Source organism: Stegastes partitus, unplaced genomic scaffold (assembly GCF_000690725.1).
Source record: "Stegastes partitus isolate 25-593 unplaced genomic scaffold, Stegastes_partitus-1.0.2 Scaffold2019, whole genome shotgun sequence".
Lineage (NCBI taxonomy): Eukaryota > Metazoa > Chordata > Actinopteri > Pomacentridae > Stegastes > Stegastes partitus.
This window is the reverse complement of record NW_007579750.1, coordinates 59329-81512: the sequence shown is the minus strand read 5'-3', so window position 1 is coordinate 81512 and position 22184 is coordinate 59329. Positions and strand designations below refer to the sequence as shown.

At 40.6% G+C, this 22184-nt stretch overlaps 1 protein-coding gene across 2 annotated transcripts in view; it reads left to right on the top strand.

Annotated features, from left to right (window-relative positions):
* Positions 1–22184, top strand: part of LOC103373583 (uncharacterized) — a 95255-nt gene that overhangs the window by 15548 nt on the left and 57523 nt on the right. For both annotated transcript variants that reach the window (XM_008303499.1, XM_008303498.1), the window contains exon 2: positions 21418–21461. In XM_008303499.1, the coding sequence (XP_008301721.1) occupies positions 21429–21461 (33 nt within the window). In that variant the 5' untranslated portion in view covers positions 21418–21428. The remainder of the gene's footprint in view (positions 1–21417; positions 21462–22184) is intronic.

The window sequence follows — 22184 nt, the reverse complement described above, 5'->3', positions numbered from 1 at the left end:
GCAAATCTGAAAAGGTAACCTGGCTCCTTACATGTATATAATAGCCTGATTAAAAAGTTGGGTCTTGCATATTGGTACTGCTGTGTTAAGAACTGATAGACTAAATTATTTCTTATTCACAAAATTTTTGCAGAGGTGTCCATGATACTAACTACTTGTGAACTCTGGACTGATTCTTTTATGCGGGGAAAGGCCACTAACAGTCATTCCTCTCCATATGTTGATTGTCTGTGCACAGAGAGGAGGAGCTGTTTTCAGATTGGTCTGGTGTTAGACAGAAAGCAAGAGTAGAGGGTATTTCTTAATTGAAATAATGTTTCCAAAATTGCCAAAAATTAGCAAATGCCCCCTGTTGGACTGATGGTAGCCAGCTGGAAAATTGGAACATATGAGCCAAATGACCCAACCCTAAGCCCTACAGAAACTGCAGGACCTGATTTATGTGTCCATCTCCATTAAACATTGTTTATTTTAGTGTTGTTCTCTCAACAGGCATGTTTGCACTGAACCTGACAACCTCAGACATGCCAAAATAGCTCAGGAGCATGTTAGACCAAAGATCTAAAGCAGGGATCTTTAACGTTTTTCAGGCAAAGGACCTCCAAACTGATGGAGAGCTGGAGCAGGGACCCTTACTGTATATATTGTATGTAATTGTGTTTTACATTAAACTTGGGGCCTAGTGCTGTGTACAAACATAGCTACCCTGTTATTGTGCATTCCATTTTAAGCTATTCAAATAACACACAGGTTCATATATTCATGTTTTTATTTTAAACATGTGCAAGGAACAGGGTGGCTGTGCTGCTGCCATTTCTAAACATCCACCTTGCATATGACACAGAGCTATTAAAATAATGGACAGATTCATGTTTTTATTTTAAACATACATATGGAAGGGGCAGTGAGTCCTCAAAACATCTGTGGATGGCACACATACTCCCACAGTAGTGAGATGTCTGACCCTGATGAGTAGCACACAACTGACCTGACCGTGGATGGATGGAGGTTGTCAGGCAGAGGCTCATATCAGCCTCAGGTTGCAGTCTGGACCTGTATTTGTTTTTCAGGTAGGTGAGTGAGCAAAATCCACTTTCGCACAGATGTGTTGTTGCAAAGGGCAAAAGGCTCATCATTGCTTTTTCTGCCAATTGTAGAAAGTCTTGCACTGTCAGGCGTGTACTGTCTGCTGTGTTGTCTCCGATTGGAAACTGTATCCCTGCTCCAGAAGTCAGCCTCAGAAAAGTAGCTCCTAAATGCTCAAATTTCATTGTGCTTTCTTGTACAATGACAAGAGATTCTGATTCTGAAATTGTCCCTCGAGTACCTCCAAGCGCGCAAGAATTACGCATTACAGGAGGCGAGACCACAGCAGAATGTCCCACTGATGGAAACATGGAAAATATTCCCTCTCCGACACGCTCCCTCCACCTTCTGATTTTTTTTGAGAAAGCCTTCCATTCTGTCATACAGCTGAATGGCATGTGCATTGCGACCTTGCATAGAACTGCAAAGTTTGTTCAGCTCAGTGAAAATGTCAGCCAGATATGTACGTTTGATGACCCAGACATTGTCGCTGAAAAGTGCAACCAGCCCCGTGCGCTTTTCGAGAAGTAAAAACTCCCGAATAGACGTGCGTAATTCCAGCGCGCTTGATAACACTGTTCCACATGAAAGCTATCAAACTTCAGAATGTTACAGCAGCACAGGGTGTTCTTCTCCCTTAGCAACACAGGGATCAGAGAAGAGACAATTCAGCGCTCATGTCTTTGACAACAAGTGCAGCATGCAGTGCGTCCAAACACCGTCAGTGCCATATTTCGCTCATGGAGTGGAGTCGTCTCTGAAAAAAAACATCAATTACTTTGAAGATTTCAAAACTAGTTGTGCGTTCAGGAAGCTGCTCACAAAATACAATTTCACTCACAGTCAGGACTCTGGAGCTGTGGACTGACGATGCATTAGCAGAACTGCAGGGCTGTTTGGAGGCGACAGAGATGAACGTTTTTAAGAAAGGCACTGATAATATACACGTATACGTAGACTGTTTTGACTGATACACCTCCATCTGCATCACTTCCTGGACTGATGGTGTCTTCTCTAACCAGAAGCCTTAGTTCAATGCGGACAGACACACTAAGCACAAAAGCCGGTGCACAGCCTTTAAGTCAGGGGATATAATGGAATACAGACATGCTTAATACAAGCTCCAAAAACCCATCAGGGCTGCCAAGAGGACGTAGAGACCCAGACCCAGAGGCTTGAGAGCTGCTATAGGGAAAACACGAGGAGCATGTGGCAAGGATACAAACATAGCTGTGATCCAGGACGCCTCTCAACCAAACAATTTCAACAGTTTCTACGTCAGATTTGACCAACTCAACAGAGACATCCTCTTAAAGGTTCCTCACAACCCAGATGAGACTGTACACTCAGGTGACACAAATACAGGTCCTCAGGGCTCTGAAGCAGGTGAACCTCTGGTTATGGGACCTGACCATGTGGCACCAAGAGTCCTAAAAGCTTGTGCAGAACAGCAAGCTGAGGTGTGCACCAAGAGTCCTAAAAGCTTGTGCAGAACAGCAAGCTGAGGTGTACACAGACATCTTTAACACCTGTCTGTCACAGGAAACAGTCCCACACATCTTTAAGTCCTATGCTATAGTTCCAGTCCCCAAAAAAATGAACGTAGCCACTATGGCTGAACCTGAATATCCCAATATCCAAATATCCAAATATCCAAATATCCGTTTGTTGTGGTGGTTTCTTGATATCAACCCCCCCCCCAAAAAAAAAAAAAATTACATTGCAAAATTCTGATTAGTCAAAACTGATGTATATCAGTAATTCATTTTTCGCTCGTAAAATTAAGTTTTAGATAAGGATATTTACAATTGAGAGACTGCAAGGTGGAGCGGTGGTTAGCACCGTCGCCTCCCACCTGGAAGGTCGCTGGTTCGTGTCCCGCTGAGAACATCCGGGATCTTTCTGCGTGGAGTTTGCATGTTCTCCCCGTGCAGCGTGGGTTGTCTCCGAGTTCTCTGGCTTCCTCCCACAAGGTTCAAAAACATTTTGAGGTTAATTGGTGATTCTAAATTGTCCGTAGTTGTGGATGTGAGTGTGCTTAGTTGTCTGTCTCTAAGTGTAGCCCTGTGATAGACTGGTGACCTGTCCAGGGTGTCTGCCGTCACCCTAAGTCAGCCTCCACGACCCTCGTGAGGATTAAGTGGTGTATAGATAATAGATGGATGGATGGATTTCTTATTGTTCCAATTGAGAAATCCCTAGTGGCAAAAATTAATTAAATTGCCCGTAGGTGTGAATGTGAGTGTGCTTGGTTGTCTGTGTAGCCCTGTGATAGACTGGTGACCTGTCCAGGTGAACCTGCCTTCACCCTGAGTCATCTGGGATAGACTCCAGCCACCCACAACCCTTGTGATGATTAAGCGGTGTATAGATAATGGATGGATGATATCTACAATTGAATTTGAACAGGTTGAAAAAAGATTGTAACTAATGGAAATGTAATTTCCCATTTTAGATATTAACAACTACATTTCCAATATGTTCGACCAATCAACAGACAATTTCAGATTATGTCGCCCTAATTAATTTATTCGTTAGAGATATTATTATGTGTTGTGATGATATCAACTATTTTGTGTCTGATATAGCCAACATATCAACAAACCATTTTGGCCTTTCCTTCTTACCTGATCAGTAGATTCTTTGCCAATATTTATCATTGTGGATATGTACAAAGACAGTATTTGATATCTAAAATGAATTTCTGAATAGATATTAAAGGAATTACAGATTACTTTCACTAGGTTCTGATATTTATAATGCAATTCTAGATATCCAAAAGTACATTACAGCAGACATATCAAAAAAGTAATGTTGTCTCGTCAAAATCTAATTTTAGATTTCTAGAATTCCATTTCTGATTTCCTCTAATGTAAGACTCTGAACATTGTTACTAACAAGAGCTGAACTGTTGATATGAAGTCCTGACATTTTCAGAAGGTGAGAATTTAATACTTAACATTTCGATCAGTGAGAATTGAGTTGCAGAAACCATTAATTAGAATTACAACTAGTCACAGTTTATCTGGGGATATGTCGACTTTAAACTATAAAACCTCAAAACTGAATTAAAAATATTTGTAACTGAGTTTGAAGAGAAGTCAGAGGTATAAGTTAACTAGTTGTTATCAAGTTGCAGATATCTACAATGGACATGTTCACTAGTTAACAAATAATTGTTGATTAAATGCCACTAGTTAAAATGCTGTTATGGAAATATTGGTTGGGAATTTAGCTATTCAAAAAAAAAAAAGATAGAAAGGAATGTTGTAATATAATAGCTATTACTGATCCTGATTAAATGTTGGAAGGGCTTGCCATGATGCACCCTCTACACTCCCTCATATATTTATAGCCCAAGTTCACATTGGGCAGACGCGGGGCGCAACATGGATACAATCACACTGATTCACACCTACAGAAGTTCGCCTCATGCCAACACTGCATGTCTTTAGACTGGGGAGAGCTGGAGAAAATCCACATGGATGTAGGGAGAAGATAAGAAAATCCCAGCAGGATTCAAAAGCAAAGTAAATCGATCTTCACCACAGCGCTAAATCATTCTGCCCCTTTATTCTGTCTGAAAAACTAGGATTTTAAGCTTTTTTTTTTAAAGTTTTTGGTTGCATTTATAATATGAATTAGTCACATGGAGGGCTTTGCTTCAGCAGGAGGACATGCGCTGTGTGTGACTTCACACTCAAAGACAGACAGGCTTGAAGAAAAGATGGAACATGTCATGAAGATGAACACATCATGTGTGAATAAACTGGAATGATAATTATTGGACTGTTAAATGTTAGTCCCAGTTTTCAGCTCATGTTTCATGAATTTTGCTGAGAGACAGGAGTTTGGTTGTCAACAGGTTTCGTTCTATTAGATCAGCAAAGTGTGTAAGTAAGTAAAAGCAGCTCTTTTTTCCCCAATGTGTCGCCAGGCTAGTGCTGTAGAGAGCATTCTGTGCATTTTCTGTCTGAGGCTTGTTTAAGAGGAAGAGCTGGCACCATGAACAGCTATCTTTAATCACAGTGATAATTTTGTGGCCCTACAGGGTTGCTGGGAAATCTGATGAGTCATATCCCATAGGGATGCCACTAATCACATCCTTGTGGAATTTGGTGCGTATGTAATTATGTGTGAAACAGTAATTGCCTGGCATATCATTGTATCCACTGTAAACAGTCTTTCTGTCAGTGTAAATGCTGTTGTGGCTGAGTGGCTGCTATTACCAAACTGTGGAGGTCACATATGAGTAGGGCTGAGGAATTCATCCAAATATTATTGAAACTGCGATATACCTCAGTGCAGTGTTGTGTTTTGCAGCAGGGGCTGCAATATACAACATCGGTAATGTACAATAGGAGCTAAATGTTTCACAAAATAACATTAGAAATAAAGCTTTACGGTGTTGCAGAGATTGATACTTTTTTTAGGCGCGCTACATATTATGCAGCATGTGAAACCCAAGGTTTCATCTGTCTTGTCAGTGGTTTTACAAATCTGTGCCATCCTCCTTGTGTGACTTTTACTCGTATCTCATGTGGTAATGCTCCATCACATATTTCAGATCTATTACACAGTAAATGTTGAACTCAATCAACACTTTACAACATTTATTTACAAATCAAATTGCAATCACAATATCTGTCAGAAAAATGGTAATTAGATATTTTTGTCCAAAAGAGAAAAGAGAAGGCGCCGCTGTGGCTCACCTGGTTGAGCTGGCGTCCCATGTGCAGGGCTGCAGTCCCAGTGTGGAGGTCATGAGTTCGAATCCCGCTCATGACCCTTTCCCACATGTCCTCCCCCCATTCTTCTCCCCTACTTTCCTGTCTCTCTCTCACTAACACTATCCAATAAAGGCACAAAATAACTTTACAAAAAAAAAAGAGAGAGAAAAGAGAAGACCATATGAAACAAACAGAAAAACATACTCTGTATAGAGTCAGCAAAAACTCTGGTGAATTCCTGCATAGTTTCAGATTTGCTTTGAAGTTGACTTATAAAACTGACCCTTTTCTGCAACATCTACTACAAAGTGCTTTTCACAGACAAAGATCACAAAGTGCTTTACAAAGGCAATAAAAAAATACAGAAAAACACAAATAAAATCACAATAAAGTGACTACTTAAGCCACAAAGTTAAAAGTACAAAACTGCACAATACATAGTGAAAAACACAGTACACAACAACAACAAGCAAATACAGAGCTAGTGCATACAGGTTACCCCAATGCCTGTCTAAACAGGCGAGACTTTTAAAGAAACCAGGGACTCAGCAAACTCTAAGGCTGCAGGCAGAGCATTCCAAAATGTAGGTGCTACGGCCTCAAAAGCAGGGGCCTGAAGGTGTAATGCTCTGTAAGTAATAATACAAATTTTGAACTGCATCCTGTATGTGACAGAGAACCAATGAAGGGATTTTAGTATTGTGGTAATATGAGAGTCTATTTGATCTAGTTAGTAGTCTTGCAGCAGCGTTCTGGATTGCTTGTAGATGATTAAGAGCAGAAATACTAAATGAGGAGAAAAGTGTATTCCAGTAGTTAATGCGAGATGAGATGAAGGCATGTATAATTATCTCCAGCTCAACAGTTGAAACTACAGATCTCAGTTTATTGATATTTCTCAAATGGAAAAAAACAAGATTTGATCAGGTGCTTCACATGGGTGTCAAATGACAAGCAGTTGTCAAAGATTCCTCCTAAATTACACAGGTTTGAGTGAGCAGCAGTGAAAACATGCCCAACATTTTGCGTGATTACAGTGATAACCTTTTCTGGAACCTGAACCTCTGTCTTCTCAGCATTAAGCTACAGAGAGTTTTCTGCCATCCAGACCCTACTAGCATTAAAGCGGTTAAGGAGCCTAGATAACCTGAAATGCTCAGTAGGTTTGAGCAAAAAGTGGAGCTGGATATCATCCACATATAAATGATATGCAACACCATATTGATGTACCATTTCTCCCAAGGGCAGTAAATTTAAAGAAAATAACAAAGACCCCAGAACTGTGACAATAGTGGTAGTTTTTGAGCAAAGCAGGGTCTAAGATAGGTTTCTTTCATATAAACTGAATGAAAGCCTGCTTAAAATAGGAAGGGATAAAACTTGTAGACAAGAAGGACTTAACAATAGCTAACACAGTGGTTCTAGTAGTTGACAAAACCTTTGAGAACAGGGACGATGGAATAACATCCACAGAGCTAGAGGATATCTTCATTTTCCGAATCAAACCCACCAGGTCGTGCAAACTGATGGATTGGAAAGAGTCCAGGGGCCTCATTTATCATCAGTGTGTAGAAAAGGTTCTAAATTCTGTCTTACAAATAAAATTTTGAATGTGCATAAGTACAAAGAAATCCGTATTTAGAAAACGTGCTTATGTTGGTCGTAAGCACATCAGTAAGTCGTCAGTGTTGGTAGATCCCACTTGTTCTTAACCACCATGCTCATGCACTTTCTGGATCATTTGCCTTCAGAAACGCCTCCAATTAACCATATATGGCAACAACACACCTCTTTTTTTAAAACAAGTAAATATTTTTCTCTTTGTCAAGCACATTTTAATTGATGAATCGAGTGTGTTGTTATCTGTACAGGATGCTTTGGAGTAACATGAAATTGAATGCGAGACTCTTAACACCACGGCACCCTCGGTCACAACAGGTTGTGCTTCTGGGATAGTTTGACTGTATTAGTTGGTATGGGACAATAAGCGGAGTTAGAGATGGGAGAGATAGAAGTAGAAGCCCCACCTGAATTACAATAAAACAGTTTAACCTGTTGGGTCCACTGTTTGAAGATAAATGAGCTTAATGCATAAATACATACAGATCAGCTCCAGATTATTCATACCAGTGCCAAAGTTTGATGTACACTGATTTTTTATTTGATCAACAGGCTTTTTTTTGGCTGGAATTGTTCTAAACAAGTGACATAATGAGACATCATGTAGGAGATGGTGGTGCTGAGTGCGACTGCTGTTGTATCTGCCCTGGTGTTACTTCTGTATATTGTCTTGTTTTATACTATTTTGTAAGCTTCTGACCTTGCCTACACGATGCGAAACTACATACGACAGAGACACGCTTTTAAATATTGGTATAGACTACTCACAACATATCTTACACCCCAATCCCACCTGGCCAAGGTGGGACAACAACAACACTGAAGGATGCGCTAGCCCCAGTGTGTCTGATGGTGAACAAATAACTTGTGTGACAGCAGGAATGTTGTGCCCCTCTCCCATTTGTCTTCACCAAACTTGAGCTACTAACAATAAAATGCTGCCCATTCTACCTCCCACGAGGGTTCACCTGGGTCATCTTCAATGCCGTTTATATTCCACCTCAAGCAGACACGGACACTTCTGTCTTTGACCTGGATGAGGCCCTTGCTAGCCTCTTAGTTTTTTATTTTTAATAAATTTGCAAAAATCTCCCAAAAACTTTTTTCAAGTTGTCATAATGGTGTATTTTGTGTAGAATTTTGAGGGAAAAATGAATTTAATCCATTTTAGAATAAGGCTGTAACATAACAAAATGTGGTAAAGGTGCAGCGCTGTGAATACTTTCCGGATGCACTGTATTTACGGAAGCGATTGGGAAGCTAACTGATGACACCTTCCCAAAGATTACCGTCAGAATGTTTCCCAACCAGAAGCTGTGGGTGGACAAAACCATCCGCAACGCCCTGAAGTCCCACATTGCTGCCTACAACATTGGGTTATCACTGGGAACGTGGGCGAGGAAAAGTCTGCCGCATACCATGTCTGCAGAGCGGTCAAGGAGGCCAAACGCCACAACGGAAGGAAGCTGGAGACACAAGTGGAACTATCCAACTCCAGAGGACTGTGGCCGGGACTATGAAACATCACGGACTACACAGCGACACCTATGCAGGTGAACATCAACAGCTCTCTTGTGGACTATCTAAACATGCTCGTTTCAAGGCTAACAGCATTCAAGCTCCCCATCAGGGTGCTGACCAACTTCTACACCTGCATCATAGAGAGTATCTTGGCGGGCAGCATCGCCACCTGGATGGGCAGCTACACCAAATAGGACTTCCTGGCCCTCAGGAGGGTGGTCCGCTTGGCAAAACATATCATCAGAACCACCCTCCCCCCCCACCTGCAGGACATCTACAATAAACTGTGCAGATCCAGAGCCTTGAAAATCATCAAGCCACTCAGAAACCCCGAAAACAGACTGGTTTCCCTGCTGCCTTCAGGTCGACGCTTCCGCTGTCTGAAGGCCAACTCAGAAAGAATGTGTTGGAGCTTTTTTTTTCTTCCACATCCTGAACAAGAACCAGAACAAGGACTTCACTGGACACACATCCACAACATACACATTACACTCATACTGCATGTTGCACACATATTCATACATGCCTTTTGCACATGCACACTTTACACATTTCATTCATACTACTACATATGCACACTCTATACTCACACACATATTTGTACATCACAACAACACTGAAGTCACTTTATATTTAAATATTTACACTACAGGTTGTAAATAAGGTTACACAGTTTCTGTATATATTGTCTCTATATCTACGCAGGCCCTTTGTTTTTTTGGGTTTTTTTGACCATTCCCTCCTGTGTGTGCTCTCACTTTGTGTACAAGCTGGATCAGGTACACAAAACATTTCACAATGCATTGTACTATGTACAAATGTGTATGTGACAAATAAAATGGGATTTAATCTGATAATAACGATAAATTTGAACTATTTCTGGAACAGCCAATATGAAGCATTGTTTCCAGATCAAACATTAAATACCACTTAAGACAGCACTTCAATACATCACTGTAGCAGAGAACACAGCTAGAAAGAGCATGGATGCAATGAGACTGTAAAATGGTTGGTGTTGTACAAGATTACCTCCGAAACAAATGTGGCTTCCAAGCAGGCTGATCTTTTCCTGTGAGCAACTCTGTAGAGCTTTGGCAGCAGTTTGAACATGCAGCTATAGCTGCAATAGCTTGTTGTGATAAGACCCGGAGCTGCTGCCACTTCAGTGTGCAGCCAGTGGAAGTGAGTGACAGTACAGCTTTGTGCACAGCAGAGTAGAATGGCTGCCGTGTGCCACAGCTGAAAGCAGAAGTTTGTTTCTTCCTTCCACTCTCTCTCCCTTTCTCTTTTAGTCTCCTTACCCTTCTCCGTGTCATTCCTTCCATACCAGACATACCTTCTGGCCAGATGACTTAGCCTTGTGCTGTACTTCTCTGTAAAAGAACAGCCAAAGTCAGCATTCAGTTGTATAACACATAATTACAACAAGTTGTGGAAACATGCCCCCTCTCTGCTCCTCTTACCACAGCCAAATGTGCATTTGCATTTTTGCATGCACAAATGTGGCCCAGCAGTCTTTATGTGTGTTCGACTCACAGTGGTGGTGTATTTCCTGTTGAAGCAGTGTATCTACAGTACCTTACACTTCATCTATCAATTTGTTATTTAAAAAAAAAAAAAGAGAGAGAGAGAGAAATGAATACACATGCTTTCTGACAGATTTCTAAACTTATTCTGAAATTACTTGTCTAAATAATATAATATGAATCAATCTGTACACATCTCTTATTCTGTTTTTCAGATATTGTGGGGGTGGGACACATATATGTGTACCACAGTTGAAAGCATAAGGGTGTTTCTTCCTTCCTCTCTCTCCCTTTCTGAAGTGAGGCTCATGTATGAGCTTTATGTCACCTCCCGCTGTTTTGAGCGACATATATTTCTCATGACAAAAAGAAGTGTAATTTCAGTGACACATCTTGACTTGTGTCAGGTGGAAATCACAAGTGTAGATGATTAAATCAATGATGGCTGAGCTTCATTTGTCTTCTTCAGTTTCAGGGTCCTGGTTCTGGCTCATGTTGGTTATCACTGTGTCATGACTTACAGGGACACACTTGTGCCTTTCCTACTGCAAGTTGCTGATTATCCATCGATTGTTTGTGAAACAGACACAGAAATCAGAATGTTACAGTATTTCACTTACAGCCCACAGTTTGGTGAGGCCATAGACACCACAATGCACTGTGTAAAATATGTTTAAAGGCTATGCAGACTGAGAGAGCCAGCACGTCCAACTTGGCAAGACATCTCTCCAACAGACATGTTGACTTGTTTGAAAGAGTCAAAGAGCAACAGATTAGCAAATGGGATTGATACAATTGTTACATATACCCTTAATTATAAGTCAAACAGGTGATCTCATTTTGTGACAAGCAAACTTTTTTTGACTATCAGAGTTGGATGATGCAGTAAAGATCAGTGATAACTGTTTGATTTGGTTTTGCCTTTTTAGCTAACTTACCAAACATCTCTGTATACAACACACACACACTCATACATAGTGTTCAGACTGGCAACATTGACTAATGTTACTGTAAGCCTCTAAAAATCAGGAACTCACGAGTATGCAGATCAACAGCACCAGTGATAAATGAAGAAAGATGTGCACTAAAGCCTATTGGAATCCATCACCGTTTCACCTTTTCTATACAGCAGTGTGTCGTGAAAGTGGAGAGAAGTGAAAATGTATTGGGTGGATCTTGAATTGAATTTTAAAATGTTAAAAAAACACTGTGGTGCAACTGATCCATCATATATTATTGTTGTTATTCTTTTCACATCCTCCATTGTCTCCACTTGCATTGAAATGGTTAATCTATAAAAAAACAACAAAAGCTAGTCTGTCATATATTGTTTCATTGTTTTTACTGATGTTTTAGGTTTTTTCCATAGACTGTATAATAGATGGACGTAGCAACAGGCCCTGAAAAATGAAGCCAACCCGGAAGTGTCAAAAACCTGCAGTATCACTACGTCCACTAGCTGCTGGCTCCAAAAAGCCCTGGCTCCCATAGACTTGAATTGGAAAAGACGTGATCACAGATCAAGAAATACTGCATTCCTACAGCTCAGGATTTTTTTCTTATTAGTTCTCATGGTCAAATCCAGAGATCAGGTGGCCAATCTGAAAATAAATTAATACTGAATTTTTAAAAATCGTCAAAATTTTGCAGGGAGGGGCGTGGCTGGCTTGATTGACAGTCGGCAGCGACGATACCGACTAAGCGAGCAGAAGGCGTTAAATGTGGGCGGGCAGAGAGGGCCCGCCTCTCAATCTGTCTGACCAATCACTGCTCCTATGGCTCTGCCCCCCTCCGACGATTTTTGCGTCACTGGCTCCAAAAATCCAAGATGTCAACCAGGAAGTAGCAAAACCCTGACTTCATTTTCTCAGTGCAGAAACCAACGGGTGACGTCACAGTAGCGACGTCCATCTTTTATACAGTCTATGGTTTTTCCTGTGCTCTTGTTTAAGTATCGATGTCAATATATTTAGGCAGGCATCGTGTCGAAGTCACAATTTTAGTACCGTGACAACACCAACTCAAATAATTCAGCTCAAAAGATTTTTGTTGTGCTGGCCCACAATGCTCTTTGCCACACAAACACCAAAAATCACCTCATCTATCCACAACAATCAAGATTATAGCATAATTGTATTTCAGTATTTATCTTGACAATATCAGATATGGATCTTATTCTCGTGGGTCCCATCAGGAAGAGCTGATGTTCAGCCATTCAGTTTCTGCCATTACAGTAACAGTAGGACACACAAGCATTTCAAAGTTGTGTGATGTCCTGAGAATGTGTAAATGACACTTCAACACTGTGTTAGGAAAGGAGCAGACTGAGTGTACTGTGTTGGCATTTTTCTGATGTGGAACATACTTAGCTCCTACCTGGTTCAAGTGCTCAGCAGCACAAATGTGGCTGCTGTGACTGATCCCATGTCTCTCCAGGTTATCTTAAGCTCATGTTTCAGCACAGTCAATGATCACCGCCATCTTAAGTGGCATACCACTTATCATGGCACTCAAGTATGCTGATACTAGCCCACATACTAGCCTATGGTCTGTATAGTATGTCCATGTATGTTAAGGATTCCAGCAGCTTACTCCAACAGAGACAGAGGTTTAGTCTGCCTTTTATGATGTCAAAATTTCCTCTGGTTAACCTGTAGCTCTGCTCCAACCTTTTTTCAAAATTGACATTTGTAGATTACAGGATGGATGGAGGTCATGGAACAGTAAATTGTCAGCCTTCATGTGCATAAATCTTACCAGTATTTTAACTTTTAAAAAAGGCTCAATAATTTCCTAAAACAGCTGCTTGCTGTAGTTTATAGCTGACATTTATTAAACCGGAAGAAACAGTGTATTTGTTGGACTGTTTTCCACTGAATTCATCCACATTTGGTGCTTTTGTGACTATTTGTGGCAGCAGAACATTGTACGTGGGACTGAGTGTGGGATTGTATTTAACATTTATCCAGTGCAACACTGTGGTGCACCAACGTGTTTTAATAGTTTTTGGATGATAGAAAAGCTCTGTGACCCAGAGAAATTAGATGTATCAGGATCTAAACACATACAATGGTTGTGGGGAAAAAAAGTAGACCCATCACCTGATGGGTCAGCAATCTTTTTTCTTTCTTTTTTTTTTTTTGCCATTACCTGCAGTCATCACCCAATCAGGGTGCTGGAGCAGGGTTAAGTAGATGACACATGTCAACCACATCAAGGAAAGCAAGCACACACACACACAGTAAAAATAGGGAGTGTGGAGAGTCAAACAAAAGCACAAAATGACAATGAACACTATGGTGAAGAGTGGTCACACCACATGTGTTTTGGAAACCGTTTGGATTTCTAAAACTTATAGCCAGCAGAGTGACATCTGCTGCAGTATTTACAGGAAGAGACAACAAACCTTCACTCATTACTGAGTCTGACAGGAAACCGACCTGTAGTTGTTTCTCTGTTGTTCCATTATAGTTACACTCTTCTTCTCTACATAGTTTATTATGCGTCATATCAAAGTAAATTAGCTCTAGTAGTACTAATAGCAGCCTGTATATGCAGCTGAACCCGTCGATCTCTGTGGTGCTGATTTGCAAGCTGTGTTGCTGTAAATAGTCTACGATGTTCAGAGAAATCTACGAACTACGAGTTCAACAGTTATTTAAAATATTATTGAAATGGCAAAAAGGCCAAGGCAATATCCAAATTGGAGCAGCTGCAATAGATAGATAGATAGATAGATAGCTAGATAGATAGATAGATAGATATTGTCATATGCACAGCAAAAAAAAAAACCAAACAGCTCTTTGACACGGGGCAATGAAATTGTCTCGTTTGCACACTCCCATATACATAATACAGAGTATAAATAAAAAACAAACAAAAAAATATATATATAGATACAAAAGATTAGAAAGAGAAACTAAGATGCATGTTGTCTATTTACAGGTAGCAGCATCAGGGAGATGATGTAGCAGCAGACATGTATACTCCAGACATAAGGCAATATGGTTGTATGACAATGACCACAGAAAAAAATCACTTTTATCATGTATTCATATTTTTTTTCCAGTGGAAAATGATTTTTTTTTTTTAAATTCTCTAAAATTGTGACTTATATCACAGTTCCTGTCATTATTTAGTTATTTTGATTTTATTTGCATAATGTTCAGCCCTAAGGTGCCTCATAAATTCTACAGGATTTGATCATGAATAGATCACAGCTCAAGTTTCCATCTCTGCTCTGTCCTATGTTTAGAGCTGGCGGGGCCTGATTTATAAAAAGACACCATAAAACTGGTTTGCATCTCTGCCTTGAACACAAAGGTCAGAAGGTGTCTTTGCTGCCATCCCTGGATGTAGAGGCATTTGTAAAACAATAAATAGTGCACTAGTGTTACCCTGTGGTAAAGAGAATGGTGTAAGCAACATAGTTTAATTTTTAGTGTCAGCAGGTTGCTGCTCCATTCCCTCATACAGCACTCTGGACTTTTTATTTGTGAACACAAATCACAGTCCAGTGCAGCCTGAAATGTGTGTCAGGGCAGTGCCAAGTACTCTTTGTTCTTTTGGTCAGGCTCACGTTGGTGTTTTTGAAAGTGAGATTTGGCTGTTTTACATACAAAAGTACCAATCCAGGAGAAACACAGTTCGCCACTTTATGTTTGCACTGCGACATAAAGATGAAGAGAAAATTTTGCAGACTGTGTGAATTGTTTTCGGTGATGTGAGAGGCCATTTCATGTCATAAGCAGCACTGCACATGTAAAGGCCTAGAATGGTTTCCTGCTTACTTTCAAGTCGTAGCGCAAGTAAGAAGTTGTCAGCTCTCACGTAATGCCGAAAACAAAAGAATTATGTGAAGCCACAAAGGCAGTCATCTTGGCACTGCTGGAAATTGAAATGACTGAGAGACAGGTAGCGAAAAAACTGAAGATCTCCAAGATAGCCGTTCATTACACCAAGAAAAAACAAACCAAACATGGTACTACCAAATTGCTAACTCGTTGCAGCAGGAAATGTCTTTCTACCCCACAAGATGACCGTGTACTCATCTGTTCCTGTGTCATGAATCGTCATCAGACCTCCAAGTGACCTTAAAAATGAGTGGGCATTGTCGAGAAATGTGACTTGTTTGGCAAGGACAGTTGGAAACTGACTTCTTGAAGCTGGTCTGAAGTCACACAGGACACAGAAGAAGCCCTTCATCAACCAAAGGCAGAGGAAAGCCCAGTTACTCTTTGCTGGAGATCACAAGGATTGGACTGTTGATGATTGGACTAAGGTTCTCTTCAGTGATGAATCCAATTTTCAGTTGATGCTCACTCCAGCCAACTTACTAGTTAGGAGGAAGCCCGGAGAAGCCTACAGACCAGACTGTCTTACCCCTACAGTAAAACATGGGGGTGGATCTTGAAAACAGTCTTCTTCCATCAGCTGGAAAACTCTTTCCTGCCTTGAATAACTGGATTTTCCAACAAGACAATGCCCCTTGCCACACGGCAAGGTCAGTTAAAGCCTGGATGGAGAACCAGAACATTGGAACCATGCCTTGGCCTGCTCAATCACCAGATCTATATCTAATTTAAAACCTATGGTAAATCATCAAGCACAAAATGGAGAACCACAAGCCCCAAAACAAAGCAAATTTGTTTGAATTTGTGCAACAGGAATGGGCTGCTGTGACAGCAGAACAATGTCAGAAGCTGGTGGAGAGCATGCCAAGACGCATGGCNTGCCTTCACCCTGAGTCAGCTGGGATAGGCTCCAGCCCCCCCGCGACCCTAGTGAGGATTAAGCGGTGTATAGATAATGGATGGATGGATGGATGGATGATTGGACTAAGGTTCTCTTCAGTGATGAATCTACTTTTCAGTTGATGCCCACTCCAGCCAACTTACTGGTTAGGAGGAAGCCTGGAGAAGCCTACAGACCAGACTGTCTTACCCCTACAGTAAAACATGGGAGTGGATCAGTGACGATCTGGAGTTGTTTCAGTATGGGTGGAACAGGGCAAATCCAACTGTGTGAAGGGCAAATGAACCAGGTCATGTACAGGACTACTCTTGAAAACAGTCTTCTTCCATCAGCCTGAAAACTCTTTGCTGCCTTCAATGATTGGATTCTCCAACAAGACAATGCCCCTTGCCACACGGCAAGGTCAGTTCAAGCCTGGATGGAGAACCAGAACATTGGAACCATGCCTTGGCCTGCTCAATCACCTGATCTATATCTAATTTAAAACCTATGGTATATCATCAAGCGCAAAATGGAGATCCACAAGCCCAAAAAAAAAGCAAATTTGTTTGAATTTGTGCAACAGGAATGGGCTGCTGTGACAGCAGAACAATGTCAGAAGCTGGTGGAGAGCATGCCAAGACGCATGGCTGCAGTCATCAAAAACAATGTTTATGCAATCAAGTACTAACTCCTGTGTGCATCATGTGACTAAAAAAGAAAACATGGAATATCTAAAAGCACTGTTTTTGGCAGTACAATGCCATAACTACTGATGTAAGAACTGAAGTGATTTTGGTTATTATCAAGAAAACCATGGAAAATAACTAGATATCAGCTCTTCAATTAAACTCTTATGAGCTGTTTTTGTTGTTATCATTATATTTGTCCAAACAAATGTACTTTTAGTTGTACCAGACATTAAAATGAACAAGAAATCAAAGAAAACAAGAGTGGTCTAATAATTTTTCCATGACTGTGTATGTATATTTACTGGAGTGTGTTTTTGCACTGATTTAATCTGCATTTGTCTGCGATGTTCTCACATTTTCATATATCGTGAAAGAAGTAACCACAACATGCAGGTGTTGTTCCACCATGAGTTTCAGGAACAGCTTCAGGGCTCCTTGCCATATATTGTCCAAGCATTGTTCTGAAACATTTTCTGTTATTTGACGTTTGAATAGTGAAGGGGTGTGATGTCAATTAGAGGCATTCAGCTAGGTTGAGATCTTGCAGCGGTCTGTAGCCTATAGCATTCAGTGTTTTCATGTCACACGTCTGTGTACTTTTGTCTAGTTTATGTTTCTTTTGACACATATTTTAGGTCATTTTACAGCATTGGGTGGAAGTCTAAAATATTAACCCACTCAGGCCAACACATTGGTCAACCCAGCTGAGCCACCTTCACAACCCACCTTTGATTGGACGAGACTCTGAAATGACTCAGTTTTCACATGAATGTGGTCTTTATGTGGGTGACCATTCAGAATCACGTGACTTCTTACCAAAATTAAACTCAGATCCACACCGTGTTGCCGTAATGTTCATAGTTTAGTTTCATGGAGAGCATACAGCCCAATGATCAGATGGATGTCTGGAGCGGCTCCACCCTGAGGACTGAACATGGCAAGTGCAGTGGAAAGAACACATATAACAACAGCAGTGGTGTAGCAGGCCTAGGTTGGACCTCTATGTTATGTAAATTGCAACAATACTAATTTAACTAACGTCAAGCTGTCTGATTTGAATGGATCCAATGCCGGTTGAATGCATTTAACTGAACTGACGTCGTACATGCTTCTGCTGCCTGACAGTGGCCATAGCTGCTCTGTTTACTGCTCTCTGTGAGTGAGTCCTTATTCTCTGAGACTGTGACTGTCGGTGGGCTTTGAGAACAGATTCATCTCTAATAAACCCCTGCTGTGGGATGAGACAGAATGTGGCCTAAGTAGCAGGCACATACACATATATAACACATACAGGCATTTCACAGGGGGTTGAGGATTATATCTACAGCCAGACAGACAGAAGGACAAGAGGATCTGTTGTTCTTAAGTCCAACAATCTTAACGTTTCTACAGAGTGATCCTCCTTACCCAAGTCTGAATTTCAAAACCAAATTACATGGTCAGCGAAAAAAAATAAAATAAATAAATATCATTTGATTTCCTGACTATCCATGACTGCTGCAGTCTGTTAAAAGCTACTTTAAATGCTGGTTTATGGACGGCCAAACGGGTCCGTGTGGACAATCGTAGACAGATGCCGAAATTTGCATCATGCATAAATGGAAATTCTGAATTGTCCTTAAGGCAGAACTTGTCAATTCAGAAACGTTACAAGTCTGGGTGGGCATAAATCACTCCCAAATTCATCTAATGACAATGGAAGCCAGACAACAGCTGAATAATAATACTGTGTTTTCCCCAGTGTCCTGCTGTTATCTCATCTCGCAGCTTGTCTGCAGCTGTGATTTGAGAACAGATTCTCTCTTCATGGTTTTGATGAAGCCTAATTTCAAAATTTAATCAGACTTTTAAAACTCCTCAAATCAGTGCTGGGCCTTGTTGACAGTCACAAGCACAAAGATTCTGGGCTAAGCAGATGGAAATTACAGTTTGCACATGGCAAGTTACAGACCTGTACTTCACTCCGATCTCAGAAGTCTGTTTCTAAGACTACCTCATAACTACAGAGACAATAATGTCCAAAGCGAGGAGGGTCTTCTCTGTAGTCACAGAATTATTTACATCTCGTTTAAATACATCATGTAATCTTGAAACCTCATTTGAATTCAGCTCTAACAGGCAAGTGTCTGTCTAACTTTGTGTCTGTCTTTGTCACACACACAATCAGATTGTGTGTATGTGTGTGCATGTGTATGTGGAGGAGGCTTGTTTTGTCCTTTCGAGTATGTGAGGAGAACTTGTAAAGGCTCCTCTGTTTTCCACTGACTTCCTGTTTCCTGTCCATGAAAGGACCAACCACATCAGTGCATATGTTGGAACTAGTGGTGAGCCAGTTCTGTCCTTGTGACATGTCTGTAATTAGGCCGTGGTTTGAACAGTGAGCCAGTTATACACACTGCTGACTTGAAGAACATGATGTGATATGCTCATCTTACAGTGACTGTCTTCAAGCTGTACCAAAGAATCGGTTTCTTTAGCTTGTCAGTTGCTGCCATGTGCCGACTTGACATTTTTCCACCTGCTTCTCTCCAGGACTGTAAAGCAATGTATCTCAAACCGAGTTTGACATAGCCAGACTTTCTTTGTGTCTCAGTTTGTGTATCCTCATTTCTTTCCTGGATTCCTGTCCTCATGTCCCTCCCACCAGAGATGTGAGTGGAGGAGGAGAGAAAAAGACATGAGGAAAGAGGAGCTGAGGCAACCGCTATTCAACAAAATGAGACATCCTTACCTCTCTTACCTATTGTTTTAAACTGACGTTAGTGGCCCAGCTGTATCATTGTTCCATTGTTTTGTTTTTTTTACAGTACAGCTGCACTTTATGATCTGTCAGATGAGCAGAATAGTGTCCGTGATAATGCACAGTATATATTTACTTCTAATTCACTTGATGTGGCAGAATGTGACAAGAATGTACAGATGTACATTTTATTTTCTTATTTAACACAACACCTGTAAAGTATGACACACAGATACTCATCAGGAGCGACATATATTATGATTGAGTGATAAATGTTATACATTTGTCAGTCCTGCTCCCAGCATAGTTTGTGTATTTTAGCTGTGTCCTACATCTTTTATGTCATAGGTGCAGAAACCCCTGCAAAGAATACACCTGTGCTTCCTCGTCATAGGTGTACCAGCAAGCCTCTGTCCTTGAGATGCATGTTAGAAATTCAGACATCCTTCATGATGGCATGCCAAGATTGATGTCAGCGTCACAGGCAGGAGAAAAGAGGACAGAGGAGACGAGAAGGCTAAAATGAGTGAAATTAAATGTGCTTACCGTTTCCACAGTAACACAGAGTATTGCCCGTGCCATCAACTGATATCTCTATACTTGCAACACTCCAGAGCTGCTGGACAATGTTGATCTAATGAGTCGTAGAAAAGACAGCTGAGCGCCACCACAGTGCAGCTGTTGTGAAGTCTTAATACCCTCACACTCCGCTGATAATAGTGAGAATAACTACTGCTAGTATTGAAGTGTATGTAGCACGGGGCGGCATGATGTTGGAAAAAAACTGACATATATATTTTGTTTTTGTGTGATATGTATTGCCAAAGAAAAAAAAGGGGAAACAAACAACTGAAAGATGCAGTCTGTGGTCAAAGCACTGCAGCCTCGTCCACTTGTCAGGGCAGCAGCCTTCACCTTGTTCACCACATGGTCATTATACATACTGGACATCTCTCATTGAGGCCTCAAAACCCAACACTTCTTTTATCCCCACTGCCATGTTTTCACTTTTTGGTCATCTGGGAAATCAAACAGCAGCTTTTCAGGTGTGTGCTGCACTATATTCCTCTGTTTCAACTTGTGCTTTGAATTTTTTTATACAACTTTGAGATGGACAGTTGGTGGCAACAGTAGGTACCAGGTGATATTCTACCAATTGTCAAGCAGCCAGATCATGTTTTAAAAACATTCTTTGTAACTGTGTTTATTTATCGTATTATTAGGGGAAAAGTTATGGCATCAGTGATTTGTCCCTGCTTTGGAACTTTTCTCAAATGGCATAACACCAACAAAGGCAAACAATATAGTTTTTGCTTCAGGTGGCGTTCAAATCTGTTATGTCATTTCTATGATTTGACTTTGGGCATATTGCAATATTGATGCAGACACAAAATATGGCACAGCTGTAAAGCGTACCTAAGATAAAGCAGGTAAAGCACTTTATTACCATGTTTTGTCATTCTGTGGGAAGAGGAGTGTTAGCCTCAAAGTGTGCAGAAGGATGGGGCATTCTGTTGTGTTTTTTAGTATAATTTTTCAAATAACTTCTATAGTTTCATATTTTTTCTTTTCCTGAATGAATATATTAATGGAGTTGTTTGGTTCGTTTTAGTCATTGTGACATGTCGGAGGTCTTTTTAATAATTACATTAATTTTTTTTCCGAGCAGCAGCAGCACTGTGAAGTTCACTTTTTGTTGTTCTGATATACTTTCTCCTGCATGATGAATGCTAGCATTTCAACTGTTTTTTTGTTTTTTTTTCCCCTAGAGTCGAGCACCATGAGACTGAATCCGCAACAAGCTCCACTATATGTAAGTATCTGTTGTTATCACACAGCATTATACTGAGCTGTGGAGTGTTGCACTGCTGCCTCACTCTGTGATGGCGGCCTCCAGCAGGTTTACAGCACTCACTTTTATTGTGCTTTCTGAGGACAAACGAAGCTCTGCCAAATCTTTTCTCTCCAGTGGTTAGTCTGGACATAGCAGATGCTGATCTTTTGGGACTGTGTATTATAGGCATTATCATGTGCCAGCAAGCTTAAAGGTTGCTGCTGTTTTCCAGCAATTAATGCTATTACAGCGGTTAGAACTAATAGTGACTGATCATTAGCTGCTACATCTGATAATTAGTTATAATCGGATATCAACACTTGTTTTTTACGGTGCAGTTGCTGGCTATTGGGTGTCTCATTTGAGTCCAAGTCACTGCAAGGTTTTCTTCATCTTCTGATGTGTAAAACCATGTCCTAAAATTACGTTCCTGTACAACTAAATATCAATAATTTCCCAGGCCTGGGATAAATAAAGTATTTTTCTATTCTATTCTATTCTAAACTACATCTACATTTACATTTCAAAAGGAGCAAACACATTTTCTCACCTGTGACATTATAAGAAATGTACGGAAGAGGATTAGGGCCACTGAAGAAAAAAAAAAAATCTGAGAAAAAAGTCAGAATTCTGACTTTTTCCCAGAACATTAAGAAAAAAAAAATTCTGGGAGATTTGGGGTCTTTTCAATCTCTGAAAAAA